General features: G+C 40.7%; 1 protein-coding gene across 4 annotated transcripts in view; it reads right to left on the bottom strand.

Annotated features, from left to right (window-relative positions):
* Nucleotides 1-7,387: 7,387 nt before the first annotated feature.
* The window catches only part of SRRM1 (serine and arginine repetitive matrix 1), a 29,449-nt gene continuing 18,877 nt past the window's right edge, over nt 7,388-17,959 (bottom strand). For 2 of the 4 annotated variants that reach the window (XM_065897529.1, XM_065897546.1), the window contains exons 12-18: nt 17,685-17,829; nt 17,275-17,316; nt 13,549-13,659; nt 10,843-11,307; nt 10,066-10,261; nt 8,261-8,470; nt 7,388-7,623 (exon numbers count right to left, since the gene is read on the bottom strand). In XM_065897529.1, the coding sequence (XP_065753601.1) occupies nt 7,519-7,623; nt 8,261-8,470; nt 10,066-10,261; nt 10,843-11,307; nt 13,549-13,659; nt 17,275-17,316; nt 17,685-17,829 (1,274 nt within the window). In that variant the 3' untranslated portion in view covers nt 7,388-7,518. The remainder of the gene's footprint in view (nt 7,624-8,260; nt 8,471-10,065; nt 10,262-10,842; nt 11,308-13,548; nt 13,660-17,274; nt 17,317-17,684; nt 17,830-17,959) is intronic. The other 2 variants (XM_065897554.1, XM_065897537.1) reach the window with 1 other exon arrangement.

Raw genomic sequence — 17,959 nt, 5'->3', positions numbered from 1 at the left:
TTGTCCCTGGATCCCGGGAACCTGGCAGTGGCGGGCTGCACAGGCTCCGCGGAAGAGGGGTGTGGAGAGTGACCTGTGCTCGCACACAGGCCCCTTGGTGGCAGCAGCAGCAGCCTTAGCGTCTCCCGCCCGTCTCTGGGGTCCGCGCTTTTAGCCGCGGCTCGCGCCCGTCTCTGGGGCTCGCGCTTCCCGCCGCGGCTCGCGCCCGTCTCTGGAGTTCCTTTAAGCAGTGCTCTTAAACCTCTCTCCTCGCGCACCAGGAAACAAAGAGGGAAGAAAATGTCTCTTGCCTCTTCGGCAGGTGCAGACTTTTCCCCGGACTTCCTCCCGGCTAGTCGTGGTGCACTAACTCCTTCAGGCTATGTTCAAGCTGCCAACCCCAGTCCTCTCCCTGCGCTCTGACCGAAACCGAGCCTCAGCTCGCAGCCCCGCCCGCCCCGGCGGGTGAGCAGACAAGCCTCTCGGGCTGGTGAGTGCCGGTCGGCACCAATCCTCTGGGCGGGAATCTCCTCGCTTTGCCCTCCGCTGTGCAGCCCTCCGCTGTGCACTCCTCCGCGGTGCCGAAGCTCCCCCCTCCGCCTCCCGCAGTCTCCGCCCGCGAAGGGGCTTCCTAGTGTGTGGAAACTTTTCCTCCTTCACAGCTCCCTCCCACTGGTGCACGTGCCGTCCTTATTGTTTTGTCTCTGTTGTTTTTTTTTTCTTTTGCCCTACCCAGGTACGTGGGGAGTTTCTTGCCTTTTGGGAGGTCTGAGATCTTCTGCCAGCCTTCAGTAGGTGTTCTGTAGGAGTTGTTCCACGTGTAGATGTATTTCTGGTGTATCCGTGGGGAGGAAGGCGATCTCCGCGTCTTACTCTTCCGCCATCTTCAAGCCGTCCTCCGTATTTTTTTTTTAAGAGTTAAAAACCATCATCGTAAATACGTCTCTAAGTCCAAAAAGGATTAGGACATTAGGAGACCAGAAAGGATATCCCAGGCAGAGAACAGCAAGAGAAAAGCAAAGGAACAAACGTGGGAAATCACAGGGTACCTGGCGGCTGCTCTGCACATCTCGGCTGTCTGGATGGGTCCCGATGGTCGGTGGCGTGAGCGTCTTCCTCCAGGCAGGGCCCAGACCAGTCAGGCTTACCACTCCCCTCTGCTCATGTTGGCTATGTAAGGCAAAGCCTCCATGCTTAAATTGCTAGAAGGGTCTCTATCCGGTTATGCACTAGGGAAAGAACAGATGTGGGACTTTGGGGTTCACAAAGGCCACTTCTGCACATTGTTTCCTATTTTGGGGTTTTTCCTTCCACATCTCCAGTATCCCCTGAGAGCTACTTCTACCCCTGCTTCAGAGGCACCTGGTTACTCTCAGTCTGTTTCCTTTCGCTACAGCAGAATTAAAGCTGGGTGCCCTCAATAGCCCCCTGGCTGAGGCAGTCTGAGGGGGTGGCATGGCACCTGGGGGAGCCGTGGCTTTACCTTGGGGCAGTCGGTTCCCACGACAAGGCCTAGGCTAGATGGGTGGTTTTCGCATGGTTTTTGGTTGCGGAACCTTTTATCAAAAAGAATCCAACAGGGAAGCTCAAAGTTTAAAAAAAAGCAGAGCAAAGCCCTTGCAAAGCTTACCTGTATCATCTCTCAATCCCCCAACAAAGATCAGTACTACTAGTGGCCCCATCCTACAGAGAAACTCTGAATCATAATTCTCCCCACTTAGGACTCTGCAGGGCAGTTTACAAACTGGTGGACTAGGTGATCTGTAAGGTAATGGCTTTCCATTTTGTTGACTGTATCCATCACATTAGAATACATTTTACATGGTAACCCAGTTCACAAGCATACATATGCACACAAGCACACAGGCACACACACACCATGAAATAATACTTAACCTACTATATGTGATTCACACTTAAATTTACTATTTCATTTTTTTATTTTAATGCTGGTTGCAACTCATTCAACTTTACAATTCACTGCCGAGTCTCAACCTGCAGTCTGCAAAACACTTCCTTAATGAAGTTTCAGATGAAGAGTTTATGACTGGCCTATCTGGTGAGAGGTATCCATATAGCCCTCTGTGCACATGGCACCACTCTTTAAGAATCAGCACATCAGCTTCTCCTCCCATGATACACCTGAAATAAACGGCCACCTTGGCAAAAACCTCTTATGATGTGAAGGCCTGCCAACTTAACTATATATTGACAAACGTGGAAGATTTTTGCAAAGAAATACAGGAAACACCTGTATTTCAGATCCTATCATCTTTCCTTTGAAAACGGATTTGCACGGAAGACCACTTAGGGGTACAGCAATAATTGAGTTCCTAAGAGCCAGAAGACAATGTTTGGTATGAGCTAAGATGGAACTTTCAAATGAAAAATACAGCAAATAAGCTTTCAAAAGGCAAAAAAGTCTTACAGACTTTTGGAGCTGGTCTTTCAAAGGAAGGAGCAGAGTTGGGTCCTCAGGATATTAATGCCTTTCAAATTTCAACTTCCAAACTTTTTCAGAGTCATTTTTCAGAGTAATAAGCTCCATCCTTAATTTCAATGCCTTTTGAAGAACCACACATATTGGGGCAGATTTTCTACATTCGTCGTCTAATGTGATTCTGTTACAATACCAGACAGGTACATTGAGGAAAAACAGCGTTCTTTATCAGATGGTGGGAGAGACAATATCAACTAGACCTGCATGTACCTTAGGTAAGTCACACTCTCCCTTAGTCTCCTGATCCTCTTTACAAAAGTGGGAACAAATTTTTGCTTGGCCATAGCCCCCCAGCCCCAACCTCCAAAATGTGTATGAAAGTTCTACAGAGCACTTTACAAATGCATTATCAGCTCTACTCTGCAGAAACTCTGAAGAGTCCTACAGCCACAATTTCAGAAATATTCTCATACAAATGTGTTTAATATGGCACTGAACTATATGTAAAACAGATAACTGATGGGGACCTACTGTGTAGTGCAGGGAACTCTACTCAGTGCTCCGCGGTGGCCTATATGGGAAGGGAATCTGGAAAAGAGCGGAGATATGTATTTGTGTGGCAGATTCGCTTTGCTGTTCACCTGGAACTGACACAACATTGTAAATCAATTATACCCAATTAAAAAAAAAATGGCATTGGGGCTTCCCTGGTGGCACAGTGGTTGAGGGTCCACCTGCCGATGCAGGGGACACGGGTTCGTGCCCCGGTCCGGGAAGATCCCACATGCTGCAGAGCGGTTAGGCCCGTGAGCCATGATCGCTGAGCCTGCGCGTCCAGAGCCTGTGCTCCGCCAACAGGAGAGGCCACAACAGTGAGAGGCCCGCGTACCGCAAAAAAAAAAAAAAAAAAAAAAAGGCACTGAAGTCTGTCAGCACATGAAAAGATGCTCAACATCATTAGACGTCAGGGAAATGCAAATCAAACCATTATGAGATCCTAGTCCACACCCACTAGGATAGTTATTATCAACATGACAGATAACATGTGCTGGCAAGGATGTGGAGAAATAATAACCCTCATACACTGCTAGTAAGTTCGGAGAGTGTAGCTGCTTTGGAAAATAGCCTAGCAGTTTCTTAAAAAGTTAAGTATGACCCAGCAATCCCACTCCTAGGTATATACACCCGCGAGAACATATGCCCACATAAAAACTTGTATGCCGAATGTTCATAGCAGCTTTATTCATAAGAGCTGGAAAGTGGAAACAGCTCAAATGTGCAACTGATGAATGGATAAACAAAATACGGCATATCCATATAAGGGAACACCACTCAGCAATTAAAAAAAAAATGAAGTACCATGGATGAACCTTAAACACATGTTAAATGATAGAAGCCAGACACAAAAGCCCACATACTGTATGATTCCGGTGAAATGTCCAGAATAAACAAATCTATAGACAGAAAGTAGTTGCCAGGAGCTGGGGCTGATGTGACTGTCAGTAGAATGGAAAGTGGCTGCTAATGGGCCGTTTCTTTTTAGGGTGATCTGGAATAGGTAGTCGTGATGGGTGCATAACCTTGTGAATATACTAAATACCACTGCACTGCACACTTTAAAATGGTGAATTTTATTAAAAAGAAAAAAAAAGAAAAAATTACATTAAATAGGGCTATGATTAAAATCCTTTTTAGACATCCAAACTAAAATTTACCATAGTTACTAGAATGACCACATATTACGTTAGCTAAGAAAACGGGAACCTCTTTGTACTATCATTGCTTTATATGTATTAACTAACACACTTAACTCTTCAAAAACAACTCTGAAGTAGATTCCACCATTATTTAACTCGGAGAGAAGAAATGGCAGCACTTAGAGGCCAAGTAACTTGACCAAGGTCACACCGTAGAAAGCTATGCTAGAAACCCTGGTCTACCAAACTCTATGCTCTTGTCCACTCCAAATTGTTCGCATGTGTTTTACCCCCAGTGGGCAAATACCAGAGAGCAGCAATCACCATGTCTTCATTTTCTTTACCTCAAGCCCTAGTAGTGCCCTGCAAGTACAGAGGCAATGACGGTCAATTAAACTTATTTACTCATCTGTTCATCAAGGATTTGTGCTTCTACGATGTACCAGGCATTGGGGACACAGTCACATACAAGACCAAGTTCCTAAGGACCAAAAACATCATCTCAGGTGGTAATAATTGCTATAGATGAAAACAGAGGACACGAAGTTAGGGAAGCCTGTCTGAAGAAAACAGAGTAAACATGTCAGATCCGGCAGTGAAGACAAAGTCCCCGAGAGAGGTTTAAAGGAAGGGCAAGGAGGTAGGTATGGCTTGAGCAGACTGGAGTAGAGATGAAGGTGCCAAACTAGGTGCTACTGGGTCTTGCAGGCCAGAGTAAGAAATTTGGATTTTACTCTGAAGCAGAAAAAAGTAGCTGAGGGTTTTGAGCGGTACTATCATGACAGGCTGCTGGGAACAGAACGGCCTTGTGTGCATGAGGACTGGAGGGTGGACAATGCTGCCACTGACAGTATCAACTCAATTTTGAGTAAATGAGAGTGACAGGTACTGAATGGGACAGATAAATCAGAGGATATGTTCAATTCGGTATGCCTTTTAGACATCCAAATGAAGCTATTAACTAGGTAGCTCGATAGAGGTCTAGGTCAGGAAGTCTAGACGGGAAAGAACTTTGACACACAAAAAGACATTTAAGGGACTAGGGATTCAGTGTCCTTGGTGGCATTCCCTACAAACTCCATCACTTCACGTTTCAAAGGATCCACTAGAGATGAAAGAGCTACTGAGGTAGGAGGAAAACTAGCGCTGCATCTAGAAGGTAAACCAGTGTTGCCCCCTAGAACCCAAGAGAAGGAAGTGTGTCGACAAAGGAGTGAAGGACTGAGTCAACTCCTGCCAAGAGGGCTAGTAAAGGATGGAGAATTGATCGCTCATTTTGGCAAAATGGAAGTCACTGCTAACCTTAACAAGCAGTTCAGTCAAGTGGAGGAATGAAAGCATGCTGAATAAATGGGACAAGTGAATAAATGGATTGAATGAGTGAATGGCTAGATAGATTCCAAGTACCCCAGTGATGTTCATTGGTTTGTTCATACTGAAAGCGGTAAATCAGCTGCAACCATCTTAGAAACCGGATATTCTGGGGACTTCCCTGGCGGTCCAGTGGTTAAGACTCCACGTTTCCAATGCAGGGGGCACAGGTTCGATCCCTGGCTGGGGAACTAAGAACCCACATGCTCAGTGGCCAAAAAACAAACAAAAAACAAGCACAAACTGGATATTCTGTGCATTTCCTACATCACAGAATTACAAAGTCAAAAGGAAGGCATGTGGAAGATCCCTGAAAGCTCTGAGTTGCCGCAGACACATGTAAGATTCTATCAATGGTGGAGAGTCACTCTAGATACCTTAGTTCAGTCGCTACAAAAGCAGCTTCATTAATAAGCTTTAGCCTTGTTACAAATCACTCTAAAAACCCACCTGTAAAAATAGCCCCTCTATGTCCATATCCTCTAGATAAAAAACTGCCCACTGAGTTTTCCTGAAATTAAGACATGTAGGCATTTTCCTTCTTTTTGCTTCAACTGCCAGAAACTATAATCAAATTAACTGCCTATGTGACAACTTGCTAAGCTTAGATTCACTTGCCAAAAATTCCTTCCTTCTTATGAATGTTGTTGCTTTCCCTTAATACAATGTCATCGACGCCCAAGTTTCCTCAATTATATTGCTCACACCACACCACACACACCCCCCAATAGAGGGAGGTTGCTCCAGTCATTTCTTAACCTTCGTTTGCTTCCTGGAATGTGCCAGGCTTCTTCTGTCTTGGGGTGTACAGATACTGTTTGCTCTGCCTGAAACTCTTCCCCTATGCCTGGCTGACTAGCCCATTATATGTGTTGCAATCTCACTGTGTGCTTTCCCTTCGTGGCATTTATCACATTAATTACTAAAATAAAGATGGTAAGACAATTTCATCACCTCGTATTTCCCTTGTCTAATCCTCACTCTACCAAAGGTGCCAAGGGGGTAAAGGCACTGTAAGATTTCTAAGGTAGGTTTCCTGCCGTATTGAGATGGGTAAGTAAAAGTGAGTGGCCAACATTTTTAAATTTAGAAATTTATTGTTTAATCCACAAGCTTTATATAGCTTTAGTTTAAAAAAAAAACAAACAAAAAAAAAACCCAACAAAAACAAAACAAAAACAGTGAAAACAAGACACTATTTCAAAGTCTGGGCCCTTCCAGCTTTCCAAATACAAGAGCTCTGAAAGTTGTATATACCAATCGGAAGAACAAGACAAAATTATGAATGGAGCCATGACGTTTCATAAAACAAAATTTTATGTAACTGAAGGATCCTTCCTGGGACTAGTTAACTGCCTTTACAAAAAATAAAAATAAACAGAACAGAGTGAAATTCCAGTGTTCCAAATCAACTTGTTACACATCAATATAAACCCACAGTGTCCTGGCAAACAACATGCTTTCATTTTCTGTCTCATCCTAGAGCTCGAATCCTGATTCATTTCAGCAGAGACTCCACAGGCAACAGGAAAGATTGTGGCATTAAAATATTCATTTATACTTTTGTGGTAGTTCAACAGTGGTCTTATTTCTGGGAAAGCTTGCAAAAACCATACAAGGTTGGAAGCATCATAACTTAAATGGGTGCTAAGACTCAAATGAGAAAAAGGAAAAAAGCAAGAAAAAGTAGAAAGAAAAACCTCTGGGAATAGACAGGGGCATTTAATGGAACCATAAGAATGCCAACAATATTTAAACCCCCTTTTTTAAAAAGGGGATTTTTTTTTTTTTTGGCTTAAAATATTTCACTCTAAATGAATTTATGTCAGCTGTCAATGAAAGAATGTCACTAATACACTGTGGACACCTTTTGCAATGTAAATCCATGCCCTTTTTTTTTACATGGTGAACTTCAACCTAGCAATTATTACAACAAATGTTATAGTCTAAAGCTCAAACACATTTTTAGCAATTTTGAAACTGAATTGCGTACAAACCAAATAAAATTTACATCATAACAAACATTTCCACCTAGGACTGTGGGGACACTTGAGCCTTCCGCATTGATCTCAGGGCCTTTTCACGCAGGTGCTTTTCTAAGTCATCAAGGTTATCTTCAGCCTCACTTTCAGTCTCCTAAAAAAAAATATATATAAAAAAAAAACGCCAAAAAGGTCATATCGTTAAATCTTGAGACACCGGTGGGAGATGCTGAGTACAGAGAAAAAGAAAATTCTTGTGATGTGTGCACAACTCTATGAATACACAAAAAAACCATAAAATCACTACACTTTAAATTATATAAAATCACTACACTTTAAATTATATAAAATCACTACACTTTAAATTATATAAAATCACTACACTTTAAATGGGTGAAGTCTATGGTATATTTAATTATATAAAATCACTACACTTTAAATGGGTGAAGTCTATGGTACATTTAATTATATAAAATCACTACACTTTAAATGGGTGACGTCTATGGTATATTTAATTATATAAAATCACTACAGTTTAAATGGGTGAAGTCTATGGTATATTTAATTATATTGAATTTCTTTTAAAAAATATACGTTAAGCTTTCTGGATGCCATTCATATTCTTATCGTTAGCCTTAGCAAATTCCTGCTCTTGGTAGGTGGTCACAGAGAAACCGATCAGAAAAGAGTTAACAGCTGAGCATCCAATTATTAGAAAAAAATTACTTAGCTACTTCTCAATACCAAATGATTCAGCCATCTGTACAAACTGTAAGAGTGTTCGTAAATACCTTCTTAGGCTCTGGCTCTGCCTCTGGTTCTTCCTGTGCTGACGCGGTTGTGGGAGCAGCAATGGCTGCAGGGGTCACAGGAGCTGCAGCAGCTGCAGCTACAGCCTTTTCCTTCTTGTGTTTTTTGTGCTTCTTGTGCTTCTTATCCTTTTTGTGTTTCTTGTCCTTCTTTTTCTTCTTTTTCTTTCCACCTCCTTCTGGGTCTGAATTCTAGAAATCCAAAAAACCCAAAGCAATAAAATCAACCTGTCCAACTAAACATTTTATTTCTTCAAGGGAATAAGCAACTGGACTAATCTCAGGATTTCATACGGCTTCAGGGGGGAAAGAAGAGCCAGGGCCAATCACCACTAAGAAAAGTACTCCTAAAAGATGGGAACCACCACTGAAAGCAAAGACTTCCAAGAGTTGAAACAGACCTTGAAGATAAATGATTTTTAAAAAATTTCCCCAACTAACTTCACATTAAACCAGGCCTCCCAACCACAAGCTATGAATCAGGTCTCCAAGACTGGCCTGAGTCAGGGTCTACCTCCATATGTAAGGAAAAGCACCATGTGCAACAGGAAGAAAAGTCTCTGAACTCAACTAGACCTGATCTGAATTCTGGTTCCTGAACCTATTAAACTAGTTGACCTCAAATTGCCTGACATGTTCTGAGGCCTTTTTGTCAACCCAAAATGGGTATAACAATCCTTGATAAAGCTGTTACAAAAGTTAAATGGGAATATCTGTAAATCACCCACAATACCAGCCTAACATGTAGGCTTTTAATAGCTATCATCCTAAATACAAGTGTGTATGAATGCCACATCTCTAACCACTGTCTGATCTATCTCTAGAATGTGGGTACATTGTTCTCCACCACATATATTCCAAATTTAAGCAACGGGTAGGCTCTGCTATAATTGCATCTAGTCTATAATTTTTAAATCTCACATTTCTAAGCAATTACTTAAAATTCCTCAATCCATTTAGTCAGTCTGCACAATAATTCAATCCTATTAAGATGGACATCCACCACTGATTTTATACAATACAGAAACCTGCCATGATTAGATTAATGAATCACAAAGAAAACAGTTTAAGCTCTGATATTTTAATATCCCAATGATATTTAAGCTTGACAATGTAAAAACAAGAGTGTTATTCTTATCTATGTAGCTTGCCAAAGATAAGGCTATATGGGACAACAAAGTACTTTCCACTCCATCTAACATTTCACAAGTTGTGAGGTCCATTTTTTATTATAGAAATAATGTATTTACACTGTAGGAAAAAATAAGACCATTAAGATGTAAAGAAGAAAAATTAAGATCACACATCATTCTCCTTCTAACATATAACCACCGTCGACATTTTGGTATCTTCTTGTGATAAAGTGTATTTTTTCTATATAAAAATGTAATCAGACTAATAGACATGATCTAAGATTGAAATTTTTATTGATTGTGACCATAACTACCCCAAACCTGTCAAACACTAGAGAAAACAGCAGAAACGCTAAACTATTTTTCTCCTAGATAACAGAATCAAGGGTAATTTTTTTCTGTTTTTCTAAATTGTCTATATAATCCAATCTTCACCACCAAGATAATAGTATTAGACATATCACATATTAGTGGATGTCTAGAGTACTAAGCATGGACTGTGATGCAAACACCACCACTTAACTTGTGCCTCCTTTTGAAGTCCATCTGAACCATAGAAAGTAATGCTCCTCTGAACTACAAAAGACAAAAAATTCTCTCCTTCCAAGTGACCACGTATAATTATAAAAGATGTCCAAAACAGGGCAGACATACCCTTGCCGGTGATGGGCTTGGTGTTGGGCTTTTAGCCTTTTTAACCGGTACCGCTGGTGACCAGTTGGTAGAGGGTGACTGAGACTGGACAGGGGATGGAGGTGCTGGGGGTTTTTTAGCTGCTGGCTCAGGAGATCCCGAGACAGATCGGGAAGATGAGACCCTCCTTACCGACTGAGGGCTTGGTGAGGCAGCTCTAGAAACAGAGGGAAAAAATAAAACATTTAATATCCAAAAGCACAGATCCTTCTTTCTTAAGAGAAAACAACCAACTACCATTATACAACCAGATAATGAACTTTAAGTATTTCACAGCACTTAGTCTGCTGGTTGATTATACTAACACTTATCAAATTTTTACCACCTAAGTCTCCTGGATAGTAGTTCAAGCTCCACAATCCTCTATCCATTCTGTTACTGATTCTTCCTGTATGAAATTAGTAATGCCAGTTCCTATATTTAAGACTGCTTTTATCAGTCTTACATAGACATGCAAGAAATATCCTATGCATCACTTCAGAGCTAGGTTTGGAAACAGACTCAATAAGCCTGATATCCCTAAGAACCAAGTAAAAAATCCTATGGCATTTAGCTTATACCATGAGGAACTATCCTGAAAACAGAAAGGATCTACGAATAGGACCTAGAATTTGCCTTAAAGTTTGTATTCACAGCTATTCTTTTCTGTGATTTCTCAGTTGGGGGGCGGGGGGCTTCCAAGCATCAAGAGCTTTTGCAAGTTAGTGTTCCTAACCAAAAAGGATAAAATATTTTTACTTTTTTATCTTTTTGGGTTCCGGAGTCCTGGAGACTCTCCTAATGGGCCTAGAACTTGGAGATGGGGACAGCCTTCTTTGGGGTGATGACGATGCTCCTCTTCGAACAGCTGGAGGACTTGAGGAGGTCTGAGGAGCTCGAGGCCGTGGTGAGGGCGAATGCCGTTTGTTTGGTTGTGGTGACCGGGCCTCCCGGGTAGATCGGCTCGGGGAAGACCCTTTCCGATGCTTTGATGACAACGAAGGCGAACGTCTCTTGGTGACTGGGGAGCTTCTTTGTTTGGGAGGTGGCGAATGGGAGACCCGACGCTTTGGTGGTGGAGACGGTGATGGCCTTCGTTTAGGAGGGGGAGGGGGTGAAGCCGTTCTTCTCTTTGGAGGTGGAGAAGGAGAATATCTCCTCTGTATTGGAGGAGAGTATCTTCTTGGGGAAGGTGAGCGACGACGTGGGGGAGGAGAAGGAGTCCTAGGAAAAATAAACGGTCCAACAGAGTAGAAACAGAATGCAAAGAAAACTATGTACTTATACAGCACCACACAGAGATAGAATATTTCTAAGTGGAAATGTCATGCGTTTAAACTCATTTAAGGTAACAACAACAAAAAAATCACTTAGTAAATTCCTGTTTATCCTAGATGACTACAAATAGGTCATTGTGATTAATGGAGAAATTTAGTTTTCAGACTGAGTTCAAATTTGTCAAAAGTCATTTAGCATGGGCTTCCCTGGTGGCGCAGTGGTTAAGAGTCCGCCTGCCGATGCAGGGGACACAGGTTCGTGCCCCGGTCCGGGAAGATCCCACATGCCGCAGAGCGGTTAGGCCCGTAAGCCATGGCCGCTGAGCCTGTGTATCCGGAGCCTGTGCTCCGCAACAGGAGAGGCCACAACAGTGAGAGGCCCGCGTACCACCAAAAAAAAAGTCATTTACACGACCCATATAAAATCAACTTAATATTTTTTGAGAAGAGAACCTGGCATTGCTCTAAGGAAACTGAAAATCCACTATCACTATGTAGCAACTAGATAACTACATTAGCAAGACTCTATTGACTGTGTTCAACTTGAACTCAGGAAGTCTGTGCTTTAAAGAGCTCTCCTGTGTAGGGGGTACCCTCTCTAAACTGGTTTGGACTCTGAATTAATAATTAGCATTCACTTGCACAGCTTTAAAAGGCATCTCTACCCTGCCCCCACCAAGACAGACTTACATTTTTTGTACGTCAAAACAGTATTCAATGGAAGTCTACTTGCTAAGCAGAACGCATCCCTGTCAAAGTCTCAACTTGGCCTTCCTCTTAATGCTTAAACCCTACATAACCCTAACTTGCCTCTCAGGAATTAAACCTCAATGAAACATTTAGTTCCAATGGCCTGATTTTCTCCTGAAACATTCAGACCTTGAGCTCAAAATATTTTCCTGCCTAAAAATCAGCTTTGGGATAGGCCATACATTGGGCAACACTGTAGAGCTTTCCATTTTGCCCTCATATTTAATAACTCTGAACCCCCGTTTCCTCACCTGAAAAACGGGAATACCAAGCAAGATCATCTTGAGGAGACATGAAGTACATAAAACATCTACCACTTTACCTGCCACATAATGGCCATTCAGGAGTTGTAGCAGCAACTATACCGCTCGATAATGTGTTTGAGCAATACTCTTAAAAAATTTTTTCCCCCTAACTTTTATTTTGAAATCATTTTTGATTTACAGAAGAGTTGCAAAAATAGTGGAGACTTTCCACTTAACATCCCATATAACTACAGAAAAATTACCAAAACTATGAAATTAACCTTGGTATTAACTAAAATACTAATGTCACCCCAGTTTTCTCTACTAATGTCCTTTTTCTGTTCCAGGTTCCAAAAATCAGGATCCTACATTGCGTTTAGTTGTCACGTGTCCTTAGTTTCTGCCAGTTTGTAACTGCTCCTCAGTCTCTCTCCCTCTCATGATTGACAGTTTTTTGAAGAGTACTCATCAGTTACTTTGTAAAATGGCTTTCAATTTGGGTTTGTCTGACAGGGTCAACGCTCTGTGTCCAAAGATCCAGTATCCACAAATTCAACCAACCATGGATCGAAAATATTTGAAGAGAAAAAAAATTCAGAAAGTTCCAAAAAGCAAAACTTAACTCCCCACTATAAAGTTAATATTTTTTCCCTCTGTAATCACTAGTGATCCTGCCTTTTAACATCTTTATTGATATGTGGTTCACAAATCATAAAATTCACCCATTTGAAGTGTGCATTTCAATTGTTTTAGTATACAGTTGACCCTTGAACATGGGTTTCTTGAACTCCATGGGTCCATTTATATGTGGATTTTTTTTTAATACGTATTGCAGTACTACACAATCTGCTGTTGGCTGAATCCGCAGATACGGAGGGCCAACTGTAAAGTTATACTCAGATTTTCGACTGTGTGGAGGGTCGGTGCCCCTAACTCCTCTCCTTGCTCAAGGGTCAACTATATTCACAGTGTTCAACCATCATGACTCCCCATTCCCATCCCACCCTCGGCACCATTTATCTAATAACTCTCTATCTCTACAGATTCGTGTGTTCTGGACTTTCCATGTAGATGGAATTGTATACTATGTGGTATTTTGTAAACAGCTGTGCATGCCACTCGAATAAAATATTTCAATCACAAAGATTCACAGTTGCTCCCTTTAGCTCCCACTAGCCTACGTGATAAAGTACCTGCGTCGTGGTGGTGGTGTGGGAGACCTGCGTCGACGAGGTGGAGGAGCAGGAGAAGGAGAACGTCGCCTTCTGGCAGGCGGTGGGGAGGGGCTTCTCCTCCGTCTACCACTAAACCAAAGAAGAATTATAGTTGATTCAGAGTCAGTAACATTTATAACTAAGTGATCAAGATGATTTAGTTTCAATCATTGTCAACCCAAAGTGCAGCAGCTGTCACTCTATCCCTCAAAGCAGTGTTTTTCAAACTATAGTGTAGTTAGTCAAGACCCTGGGTGACAACCAGGATTTTAAAAAAAGGAAAGGAAGAAAGGAAGAAAAGAAAAAGGAAATCAAAGTGCTTTAACTTGTGGTAAGGGTAAATTTTGTATTGTGAAATTTTTGTTTCTGTATATAAATATGCAGTCTGAGTCATGACATAAAACATTCTTAACATGACGCAAGGTGAAAAAAGTCTGAAAACACTGCCTTAGAGCATTGCTTTTTAACTAGAATGTCCATCAGAAACAGCTTGGAAGCTTATTTGAAATTTGTGTTCACCAGGTTTGGGCTATGGTCTAGCCAGGATATGTTTAAAAAGGTTCTTCAAGTGATTTTTGATCCCTTGTTAGGAACAACTGTTCTAAAGCCTAGAAAAATACAATGTTCAAATACAGATATTTAAAATTTAAGGCCCAAAGTCTGGGTGTCACTGCTCCAAGTTCTTGATTTTTTAAAAAGTATGTTCCCACAGTTCAACAGTTGCAAACTATTAACTAAAAACACTACCCCAAAGACAAAGGACCAAAGCTGTCTGAGCACTAAAGCCACTGGGAGCAATGTGGTTAAAATATAGATAAGAATCACAGACCTTAATTCTGAGCTGTTAGGCATTTAACCAATTAAAACAAAAAGCACACCTGAAAAATACAATTATAATCAACTGGACTAACTCATAGTAGTCTCCCAGCAGATATACTAAAATAAATACCAAGCCAGTTTGACATCTATTGGCCAAGTTTGTGTATACAAAGAAGTCAAATAATATACAATTAACCTTTAAACAACGTGGGGGGCTTGGGTTTCTGCGCTGGCAGATTCAATCAACCGAGGATCGTGCAGTACTATAATATGCATTTATTGTAAAAAAAAAAAAAAAAAAAAAAAAAAAAGCCATGTGCGTGTAAGTGGGGCCGCACAATTCAAACGCATGTTGTTCAAGGGTCAACTGTAATTAGTTCTAAATTTCTTGCCCAGTACAGGATTGATGCTTCCTGTGAATCTGGAAGTATTTTCTAAAGTTTACTAGTCTTGATTCCCCATTTAAAACTAAGGAGAGTTCATTAACAGAACAATGAAAATTCTGACATTCATTAGTAAATTTAATTTTTAATTTAAATTTGCTTATGCCCTGTGGGGACTAAGACCTCACTCTGAACAGATTTAAAATATGAACTACAGGACAGATAAGCTTCAGATGAAATGTAGACACCAAACTATTAATTACAAGAAAGAACTGTAAAGGAGAAGCCACTTTACTAGCAAGGCTAATCTGAGAATTACGGGACCTAGAGAAACAGGGTGGACTACTGTTTCAACAGGTAATGAAGATTTCAAACGGGAAAAGACATTTGGGTTTTGACTCAAAAAAGAAAAACAAAGGTTTACACTCACAAACTTTGAGGGTGAGATGATACAAAGCAGAACTCCCAATGTGTTATCAGTAGGTGTAATAGCAAGAGAGGCTATTACTGTTGATTATGTGACTTCTCTTTTAAAATATTCTCATAAAAAAAATTTAACTCAGATTAGAATCTATTATAATACACTAATGACCTAAGATATTTATTCTGTGCCTCAGTTTCATTTGTAAAATGAAAGGCTTGGAATAACTAAAAGGTCCCTTTCAGTGATGACCTTCAATGTCCTGTTTCCATGTGAGAAAAAAACCAAAAAGAGAATAAGAATAAAACCATAACCTAAAAAAACCAAAACAAAACAAACAAACCAAACTAGCATACTTAAAGGAACTACAAGAAAAATTTGATAATCACTTATAACTGGAATCTCGACACCTGATGGCTCTATGACCTAAAGGCTAGTTTCTTACCTGAGCTGATATGGCATACATATCAGGGGTTTAAAAGAAGAGGAAGAAGTAGAAGAAGAAGGCTAAACATGTTCTAGTTACTCTGAATACTAGTGCCAACTCAAGCCTTCAACTGTGTGTAGAAGTTGTTGAGTACAGAGGTCTCCCCCCACCCAAACTGCACGAGAACCAGTTTCAATAAGCCTCAAAACATGAAGTAGCCCTCCGCCCTCGAGTATGTAGGAATACAAAAGTCTTATAAGGACAAAGACAGCTTGCAATCTCTGCAGTGACCTCTTCAGAATCACCTCACTTCACTAGTCAGGCTGGTAATGAAGACAATAAGTTATAGATGCAACAACTATCTTTTTATACTAAGTATGATCAATACACCATTCACTGTTAAGGAAAGAGTGTTCAATACCTAAAGACACATGTTTAGAAGCATGAAAAATGCTGCATTTTTCAATCTTTAAACTTTATATATGAAATATTCAAAGCCAGGCTGTATTTCCCTTCTTAAAAATGAATACTGAAGTGTGATCCCAAACAATTCTTTCTCCATCTCCAAATCCTAGAGACTTGATGGCAATCTCTAACATCATTATCCATAACCGGCAGGGGGTGGGGGGGGGGCGGAATCTTACCACTAACCTGATTTTGTAAAGCAATTTTTTGGCTGCTGTACTAGCAATTTTACAGAAACCTGGAGTAATCACAGTTCGGAACAGAATACCTTTGTACCTAAATTTTTTTTAAGGTTTCTATTTTTTCTTGTCAAGTAAGTTACTTCCACAGCACAAACACACCGTTTTGCTCCATCATATACACTGCCAACTGGTTCCAAAGAACCTTTCCAAGAAAACACTCTTATTAATTAGTGAGACTACTTAAAACAACACAGCTTCAAAAACTGATCTATAAAGAGAACAATGTGAACATTTCAGGAAGGATACTTAGAAATTTAGCGACAGCAAAGACCTCAGAAAGCAGAAGACTAGCAAAGACAGTACAATGTCATGGTGAAATGGTATAAAGTCAATGGCACAGGTCTAAGATCTGGTTTTGTCACTCTGTAACCCTAAGAAACTCACTTACTACTTCTGAGCCCCTGTTTTCTCACTTATGAGATACGCCTGAATTAGAGATTTCTATGTATCACCTGGCTCTAAAATATTCTGGCCTTAGGGTCACAAAGACCCTGATGACCAAACAGTTTCCAAAAGGATATGCAACTTACCTTTCTACTGTAGGAATAACTGAACAGGGCCAAAGCCTCACAGTCATTTTTTAATCTTTTAAATGTTTCCCCCATGTTTTTCTTGCCTTCCCTATAGTCACCACAAAGTCTGTTCCCACTAAATCTAAGGAGCTATTATTACTGTCCTATCTCTTGGAAAGACCTCAAAAAACAGAAGACTAACAAATACACTGTAAGTGCACAAAACTCTAAATTCAAATGATGCTCTAAAATAAACACTGTGTATGTTTTTATCATTATTTTGATGTGTAAGAAAATATAATCAAACCAAAACAATTGAGGAACTTCTCCACAGTCATACCCTGTAAACGTCAGAATGGGATATTACCTAAACAGTAAATTAAGTCACTCAAACTTTGACATGTAATCCTAATTTACAAAATAGCATCTAACCAACCTTTTAGTCACTGGCGATTGCCATCGCTTTCCCATCTGCATCCTGAGAGCAGTGGAAAAAAACAAATGTCAAGAATTCCATTCACCAAATTAATTACTTCAATGGAGTTAAGTATCACTAATGGAGATATATTTTTTTAGATATTCAAACATGGTCGGGAGTTAATGCTATGATTTAACTGGTCTATTCTAGTCAGGCACATGTTCGACATGCTGGTACAAAACTTACTAAGTTCTCATTAAATAGTAATGACCACGGAACAAAGAAAACCCAAATACCCCCCAAATCTGACCATCTCCTACTGTGAGTCCTTGAAAGCAAGGAGTTAAGCAAATTCTAAATAAGCCCACAGCCCATCCCTTAAGTTATGAAGTTTTATCACAACTACAGAACACCACTGAAGACATTACCGAGGGGAAGTCTCTTTCTGGCGCTTTCGAGGTGATGGAGAGGCACTCCGGGAAGGGGAATGTCTCCGCCGCCTGCCTACCTCACCATTCTTCACGTGGGACCTTTTGGGTCGCTCATCTTCTGAGGAAGAGGAGGAGCCAGAATCTATAATTACACAATAAACAAAAATTTACATCAGGTCTATGCTTAAGAGTCTATCTACGTTTTTGGAATCTAAGCAGATGGAGTGCCCAAATTAGCAAATCAAGTCCACTAATATAAGCAAGCACATATA

This window comes from Phocoena phocoena, chromosome 1 (assembly GCF_963924675.1).
Source record: "Phocoena phocoena chromosome 1, mPhoPho1.1, whole genome shotgun sequence".
Lineage (NCBI taxonomy): Eukaryota > Metazoa > Chordata > Mammalia > Artiodactyla > Phocoenidae > Phocoena > Phocoena phocoena.
This window is presented reverse-complemented; position numbering and strand designations above follow the sequence as displayed.